The following is a 9,031-nucleotide window of genomic DNA, read 5'->3' as shown; positions in this document are numbered from 1 at the left end:
TATAATAATATATATAATATATATATATATATATATATATATATATATATATAATGGAATTTTGTGAAAGTGAGGGAATGCTTACATTTTTGAAGAGATCTTTCTTTTTTTAACTTGCCTATATGTTTTACATCTCTAATTAAAATTCGAATTTCGTGTTAAATCGCTGCCGAGAACAAATATTCCGCAATATATTTAATATAAATGTCTGAACAATACAGAATAAGTATAAAAGGATGCTATGATTTGTTCGATTTTTGGAAACTTTCTTATACATGTAAATGTGTGGAATACCATGACCAATGACTATTACCGGATGACCTGGGATGATGACATCAGTTATGCTACATGAAATGGCCTCCTCTTTGTACAACTTCGCGTCTTTTGACGCTTCGAAAATTTGAAATCAGTTATATATTTAAAACAGAAGTTTGAGAAGGAATTAATCAGGAGAACAGTCCCCCTGAAGGTCGATCATTTCGTTAATCTAGTTGTATGACTACAAAATCTATGTATTCCAACGCAAAATCTGAACGTAAGTTTTGACGTAGTATGAACGCGGAATAAAGTACACATAATGACATTTCCGGTCACAAATATCTCGTCATGAAGGATTTTCAGATTGATGCATTTTAAACGAGTATTAACATAAGCACGGCCTGAGCAGAACTATGAAGTGGCATTTTCTACATGATCATCATAAGTGAAACTCATTAGTTTCACTAAAGAGAAAAGACAGGTCAATCAGACATTCCCAGGAGTTTGTTAGTTAGAGATGGTAACAGTGATCAAAACACATCTAAGCATATTGACGCATTTAAACTGAAATTTCCACCGAAATAAGATGAATTTACTGGGTCTATTGATAGCCATGCGTCAGTATAAATAAAAATATGACTCGTTAGCGATACGTTCATTTCACCATTTGCATTGAGCCCGTATAAAAAATACCTTGTTATTCAGTTTCTTTTTTATCTTTACGATAGCTTCGATATTCTGGTTTTAACTCCCACATTGATTTATGTGGTGGCATTGTATTATACACAGCGATTTCTGTTAATATTTCCTTAACAAATCCCTGAAAATGGAAATTAGAACAAACTATCACGAAATTGAATTTTGGATTGAAATAATACGGAACTATTTTCAGGACATTACTAATTAGCATTAAATGGAAAACTAAAATGAATAAAGCTGCTGCGCAAAAAAAGTAGAAAGCGCAATAAAAGGAAATCAAAAATAAAAGCAGAAAGTAAAAAACGTAGCAAAATGTTATCAGAACAAGATCGAAATTTGATTTTGTCTTCAGAAACATCATGGACTTGGGAGGGAAAGACATATTATATCAGACCATCAAGAAATGGAGTAGTGCGTGTATTAACAAAATGGAAATAAATGGAAGGTATTTTCGACTTCATCTTTTGGCATGTATTTAAGCGAATCACTTTCCAACTTATTAGAAATATGAATGAACTGATTAAAACGAACCGGAGGCTGACTGGTAAGTTTCTGTAAGTCGACCAATCGGTAGTACTGATGTTTTTCAAAAGCATGAAATATTGCTTGTCGAACAACATCCTTATCAGCCCGAACTGTCTTTGCCCCTTCCTTCTTCTGTTTCTCTCTAGCCTGCTGAAATGAAAAAAAAACGAAATCCCTTTACAGCAAAATATCGAATCTCTGGGCTTGAGATGTTGACAGGAAGAGAAGTTACAGTTATCTAAAAGATTTGCAAAAGCAAACCACACCATTTCCGCATGAACAGCAATAGGCTTGAATTTCACTTCAGCTTTTTCCATTTGCTTTACATGCCGCTTTGGCTGACTGCTCTTCTCTATTTGTTTTCTGTAAAATTTCTGTATTGAACGAAAGAGATCAGGATGAGTTCATGGATTACGCAACTTCAAACTTTTATAAGTTGCTGTACTACTTTAGTAATGTTTCCTTCCGAAAAACTTTTCGCATGAAAACGATGTTCACCAAAAACCATGTCAGATCTACAGTCTCTTACGCATTAGGAAATGAAATGTGAATGAAACTTGACATTCCAATTGGTATTATTCGTCGGCACATATCCTATATCTCGACATTAGTTGCTAGCACCAATGACGAAACATGGACAGTATATTTTTACAAACAAAATCCTCACTTTAAATACTTGATAACACATTAAGAAACGATTTGTAAAATGTACATTTTCATTCGCATATAATCAGCTGTTTGAGGAGGCCTACAGTCGGCTCTTTTCACAACTCGCCCTTCAATACTTAAGCGGCCGGAGCATATATCAGCATCTTCATTCAAGCCACTTTTATCTGAATAATTCAAACTAAATACGAACAAAAATGAATCGTTGAAAAGAATGACTGGGGTGATTTTAATTAAGTCAAAACAGCTGAAATTATTATTACGAATACAAGTATAACAAGGACCTTCACAGAGCACGGCTAGCGACTGATTCCTAATATCGCCGATGACGAAGCTGTGTTCATTTGGCATTGTGAAATTTGCTTCTTTACATTTTGCGAAACCAATTCGATTACTTCGTGATGCGGAGAGGCTATTCCCAGATAGTGAGCTCAAAAATGAGTTCGACGATGAAGCCTCTTTGTCATGACCTAAATCCACATAAATTCATAACTTTACTCAATGTGGATAATATGGACTAAGAGTGGTTCTTGATACATTAAAGATATGCTGATTACATCTGCCAGACAACCTGATGGATTCTTTTCAAGCAACGTTGTGTTGCTTTTAAACACCAAGTCAGTTTTTCCATTTGCTGCCTTGATTACTAATCGTCCAACATCGTGGCCGACATTCTTCTCCCACATTTCAGACAAATATCTCGGCACCTAGAAATTCATATCTCATTAGTATGACTATATGTATATAGGGGTGCTTGTTTTGATGAGAAAAAGAGCGGAATATCACCGGGAAGAAAATGAGCACTATGCCATAGCGTTGCGTATTTTAGATACACGAAAGAACGGATTCATGATTAGAGAAATAAAAATAAAGGAGCATATAGATTTATTCACACCGAGCCATGTTCATATTTCACTAAGATCATCAACGGAATGATCGCGAGATCGGAAAATATTACTACCACTTCTTTTCATTTCAACCAAGCTGGGTTGTGATTAACCGAACATCTATATTCAACTATGACTACTTAACAATACATATCTCAACAACAAAGTAAATGATATCCAATGAAAATCGTTGAAGCTTACCTTCACGAGCCACACTCCTCGCTTCGCACAATCACTGTCAACATGATCACTAAATTTCCGCTTACCACTGGAATTCATCCTACTGAAACTCCGAAATAATTTAACAAATAAACTCCATGTATTAGCCAGTTTGACGGATACCCTTCCTTAGAAAATGTCTGATCATGATTCCAAGTGACCTAACAAACATAAATTGACGTTAAAAGGCTCATTTCAACTACTCCGTATACAACACGCTCATATCAAGCACCTTACCAAGTTCTCAAAGTATCATCTACATTTCATGCAGTGAACATATAAATTACCCTCCTTTAAGTTTTAATTATTAGGACCAGAATCTTACAGTTGAGCATGCTGATGTGCAGTTCAAAATATTTCAAGAATGACTACTAACTTGAAAATCGCATTCCAGTTAAACTTTTTTATCAAACATCAAAATGAAAATCTAAACGGTAGGAGGAAATATAATATAAAAAATATAACAATCAAAACACACAATATCCACCTAACGAAATCACAGCAAATGCCTAAGTTTCATAGAATCATAGCACGCTCAACCAAGCAAACAATGCAATTCCTGTCAGAAAACACCAGCTGAGATCACTAGGAATACTAAGACAATATAACTTTCACTTAGAATGAGAATGTAACGCATCAGTATAGCACAGCATCCTACCAAGGTAGTACTACAAAATTTGGCATTCCCCAGTTATTCAAAAACTACTTGGAAATTAAGGGTCTAAATCAAAGAATTATAGAAAAGCATGTGGAACTAAACAGTTACTGGTAGTAATTTCGTCAGAAGTACTGAGAATAAGGTAGCGGTGTACCCTAAAATTTCATCAAAATACATAAAGATGACAGGAAGAAAATTAAAATCATACTTGGTAATCTAAAAACACACTCGCCCAGTTTCCGTTTCATCCATCTTTTCTCTTATGCCAATGAAGGAAACGCATACCTAAGTACAGTTTATTTTTAAAATGTAAATAAAAATATGTATGGGATGACCGTAACTGATACAATTCAGGGCTATACATGGACGGTATACACAGTAAGAGACAAGTAAAAAAATATACAAGTAGAAAATTTACAAGGAATTCAACCTTTACGAGATTACTAAATGAGGAAATGAAACAAATTGAATACACATTTCAGAAAAAGAAAATTATGATTCCTTCCCACGACTTATTTTATAATGAAACCAACGGATGGAGTACTAAAAACAAAGAAATAAGACAAATGTTGAGTGCAAGCATAATTTATGTTCCTGAAGAAATGAAAATTATTACATGTAAACAGCGACTCGAACTAAGTAACGAAATCAGTTAACGTTAACGCCGGTTATGCAATAATAAATTAGCCGCTTCAGAAGCATCATTACCACATTGCTGTAAAGCTTCCCTCACATCTTCCCGAGATCCAAGGCCCATATCCACGAGTTGACGCACTTGGTCTTCGTTAGATCGTGCACTCCCTAAGTGTACAAGGAATAAACGAGCTATTTATCGTCTATTGCAGGAAGCCAGACTGAATACACATTTGCTGACATACTACAAGTTTTGAAAACTTTAGGATTAAAAAAATCGAAACCGAGAAACTTCGCGCATACCAATTCCTTGGTATTAGGGGTCATTTTTTACAAAAAAAAACGTGAAAAAATACCGGTAGATGCCCTGCCCAACAATCGATTCAAAAAATGAAGTTGACTGTCGCTGGGACGAGCCTGAAATGTTTGCCTGAAGTTTCACAATTTTCGCGATAAATAATACGAGTGGAAAATTTCATTTCAAATCCACTGCTATTTTGAAATACTTTAATTTAAAAACGAAAATTAAGTCAGAATTCCAGCAACCAATTACAAGATAAGATAACTTAATCATAAGCAGAGCTTAGTTAAGTTTTAAGGTAATCGAAGCTACGGCGTTCACTCTATACGCAACGTTTTTCACATGGCGAATTTATTTCACGAAAGAGTCGATTCCATTAAAAGTAAAGCGGCGAAGTGTATTGAATTTTCAAATTGTCTATGCACAAAATACCGAAACTACAAACCATCCATCTTAAAAAGGAATGCAGAAACTGCAAAACAAAACATGTCTTACTCGTTCATTTCTGTAAACACGCTGCATTTGCCCAAACATTAACCTTCTTTCGTAGTTATCTAGAATGTCTATCCTCTGTCTCTCAACCGTTGCTGCTATCGGTAAAACACTTCCCTGTAAATATCTACTTGAAAATAAGGGAATCTTATGTACCAATGATTTAAAAGTTGTATAAGTAAAGCAATGCTAGACTGATTAAAATTTCTTTTTATTTTTGTAAAGTAACCTCGCTTCCAAATTCACCACATTCGGCAAATTTTTGGAGCAGCCAACCAATCGGGTTTGAAGTGGAACGAAATAGTTGAATAAAGAAATTCGGCAAGAAATTAATTTTTGTAAAGAGTTGTGGATATAAGAGCACGCTTGAAGCACCCGCCGTACATGCAATCAAAACAGGCTTCGACAATGCAAGTAGCTGAAATAAATACAAAGGTGGTTTATTATTCAATCATTAAATCATACAATAAGAGCCGGAAACTTTGGAGTGAAAATTGTATTACAAGTAATGGCGAACAATTTTAGCGTAATTTTTCCTGGTTGTTGGACAGTAAATAATATTATGCGTAGCTCTACCGCGAATCTTTTAAATGAATATCTTAGAAATCAGTATATCTGAATATACTAGACGAAAGAACAATTCATCACTAACATCTTCTATCATTCACCAAGCAGAAAAATATCACCTTTATAACTTGACACGCAATCATTTTTAAGCAAAACGAACTAATTCTCCTCACCACCAAATTTTTAGCAGAGGACTCAATTTTTAATTTGAACATTAGGCAATTTATGTTCTCACTAGAACTAAAATTTGCAACAGAAAAGAACCTGAATAAACATAATGAACGGAAAACTGTGCGCTGATAATGATAAGCCAAGTATACTGGCATACGGAACTAATGGTATCTCTTTCACATATGTTAGATATAGTGCAGTGAGCAAGTCATACGGTCCAACAATAAAGTGCATAGTTGATGGGATATAACCATAAAATCGTGATAGAACGAAGTAAATAGCTATCTCCACAGCGCTTGCATGAAGTGAATTGAACAAAATGAAGTTCTGTAAATAAATCTCTACAATTATTTTAATGATATCTAAAATTTGAAAAGAGGAATTAGACTTCTGCTTACTGAAGATCTATCAATTTCTAGCAGTGGTGATGCATTCGACAATAAAGGATTAAATGTACTGATTCACTTATTTTTATCAACGTGGTCCATTAACTTGTGCCATTCCACAGCACCGTTATGGTACCAATCCATCTTCGGAATAGCACTATATAACCAACGCAATGAATCGGGTATCATAATTTTTGGTAATCAAATATGCAACATCATAATCTAAGTAAAGAATACAAAAAATAAATAAGTTACTATAAATTTGCAAGAACCGAAGCGACGTTCAACCAATCGACCGTAATACAACAAAATTAATCCACTAATAAGTAACGAAGGAGTTCGAAAAACCAATTTTGATGAAATCAACTGCAACATCTAAAAGCGCCTTGAATTAATTGCTAATAATTACTATCGGTGAACCAATGACCATCCATGACAATTAATTTCTATTAATGAATTCATGACTCTCAATTATAACAAGCAGTGCAGAAAATATCCCTGACGAGCGTAGATAAAGCCATGCATATTATGTCGAGAAACCCAAAACAGTTCCCCACAGTGTAGCTGTAACTCATATTAAGTTATATTTAAATCTTCCCTCCTTTTTGTTTATCTATATTAACTGTCTATATACAATAATAGAAAAGAGGCTGTTGTGACCGTGTAGAACTTTGTCTATTAATGTATCGTCTAAACCTTGCGTTGTAAATCTCCTTTGTTGATGTTATGTATATGTATGTGTATTCCTTGTAGACATTGTAAACCCGTCCACTTGTCTAGGCTATAATGGATCATCATCCGGACTTATATATCTTTTTTTTCTACTCCGTCAATCTACATCCGTTACGACGCATTGTTTTCCCCCTTCACCATCCAATTTTGCATTGGTGGCAGGAAGTATTTCGTTGTTGTGAATATTTCGTTAGTTACTAAATCTGTAGGTAATAGTACTATACTGAATTCACTGTTCATGTTTGCGCCTTAAAAGGTCCGCCTTTACAGTAAAAATCTTCAAAAGAAGTAAATCCTTTTTCCAAAAACGTTTTTGGTTCAATTTCCATTCTTGTCCTTCCACGACAAACGTTTGAGAAATACTTTTTTACGTGCTTACTCCCTTGACGGAAATGATATTTTCCAGTGATGGAGCAATCCAAGAATCAAAATCATCAATATCAAAATGCATGCAGATGACAGAACTGAACAATGTGATCAACAACCTGAAATTATGTAAATTTTCGAGACCACCCATTTTTTCTGTCTGAGTAAATATCCCAACGTGCAGTCTTTCTAGCACAACGCTTATGTCCTTTCCGTTACTACTAAGCAGCAAAGTGACTTCTAAACCACAAACTGTTAAGAGTGAACGGGAAAATGAAGCAAATTTAGTAGCATGAATCACCCGCGGTATCCCAAAATGAAACCTATCCTGTCCTCCTGATCAACTCTCTGTGATTCATTACATTCTTAACCTGATATGTGCTATGCTTTTAATAGTGTGAACCAAAACAATAGCTCTATCAATAGAAAAATCAATTTTAAATCGAAAATGTCATTCTATGAAAATGTCATTAAAAATGTCATTTTAAATCGAAAATGTCATAAAATGTCATAAAGTTCTAGTTCACCATGAAATGAGAAGTGAAGTCATTACCAGGCTTTTGTGATTGGTGCATATCTGAACAAGTTTTGGTTTTGCATTTGATATTGCCCTCTCCTTGTATGAAGCATATCTGAAATCGTAAAAGTCACCGATAACTAACTAGTGTCAAATTAGTAAAATTAAATATGTTCAAACAAAATTTTCACAGTGTCTAACAGACAGGATGATGAAATCTTGTAAGTAAAATTAAAGCAATGAAGAGGATATAAGCTAACAATGGACTGCATAACATAAAGAGGTCTCAGTACCTACACAATGGACAATACCAAAGGGCAGCCATACCTTCATGATAACCCAATGGAGCTTACAAAACTCCTCAATTCTATATACACATATACATATATATGTATATATGTAATATATACACGTATATATGTATATACATATATACACGTACATATGTATATATATACATATACATGTGTATATAAACATCCTCGCATATCCGCCAACACTGGAGAACAAACTACGATATTCTTTCTATTCGCTGAACATATTTCCGGTAACATATCTCCAACTCAACGACTTATCAACCGACCGACAGCCAAACTATTATCGAAGGCAACGACAAGGAATTTATTAGCTTTCCCGACAATAAGCATGCTTACGACGCCTTACGATGCAAGGAAGGATAGAATTGGAAGGAGATAAAAATCTGTGGTGCAGAGTAACTGTCCAAACACTAGAGAGAGTCAAGTAGCGTACAGTTGTCAAATTATAACCTGGAATCTTGAATACATTCCTAACTTATCTAGTCTCCTTGCCATACAACGCGAGAATAATTTCCATTATCGACAAGAAAATCTTTTACAAATATTATTACTTTGTCTTTTCTTCCCTAAATTCTCTTTGGTGCTTCACTGAAAGTTTTTCCATTACGAGCAAGTAAAGTGATCTGGTAGGTCCAGT

At 34.6% G+C, this 9,031-nt stretch overlaps 2 protein-coding genes across 2 annotated transcripts; both read right to left on the bottom strand.

Annotated features, from left to right (window-relative positions):
• Positions 1 to 473: 473 nt before the first annotated feature.
• On the bottom strand, positions 474 to 3,326 carry LOAG_02427 (hypothetical protein). The gene is made up of 7 exons (XM_020446006.1): positions 3,237 to 3,326; positions 2,720 to 2,855; positions 2,433 to 2,618; positions 2,195 to 2,315; positions 1,749 to 1,845; positions 1,489 to 1,632; positions 474 to 1,078 (listed from the first exon to the last, which is right to left on the bottom strand). Exons 1-7 carry the CDS (start codon positions 3,312 to 3,314, stop codon positions 956 to 958), a joined length of 885 nt encoding a protein of 294 aa, XP_020303603.1. The 5' UTR covers positions 3,315 to 3,326; the 3' UTR covers positions 474 to 955.
• A 1,090-nt stretch (positions 3,327 to 4,416) lies between these two features.
• LOAG_02426 (UBA/TS-N domain-containing protein) lies at positions 4,417 to 8,198 on the bottom strand. The gene is made up of 8 exons (XM_020446005.1): positions 8,114 to 8,198; positions 7,574 to 7,679; positions 6,718 to 6,837; positions 6,170 to 6,403; positions 5,568 to 5,756; positions 5,342 to 5,455; positions 4,902 to 4,962; positions 4,417 to 4,713 (listed from the first exon to the last, which is right to left on the bottom strand). The coding sequence occupies exons 1-8, from the start codon at positions 8,188 to 8,190 to the stop codon at positions 4,571 to 4,573; spliced, it is 1,044 nt and encodes a 347-aa protein (XP_020303602.1). The 5' UTR covers positions 8,191 to 8,198; the 3' UTR covers positions 4,417 to 4,570.
• Between the last annotated feature and the right edge of the window lie 833 nt (positions 8,199 to 9,031).

The sequence above is a fragment of the Loa loa genome, assembly GCF_000183805.2.
Source record: "Loa loa unplaced genomic scaffold supercont3.2, whole genome shotgun sequence".
Lineage (NCBI taxonomy): Eukaryota > Metazoa > Nematoda > Chromadorea > Rhabditida > Onchocercidae > Loa > Loa loa.
Note: the sequence above shows the minus strand (reverse complement) of the source record. Positions and strands in the feature narration are given on the sequence as shown.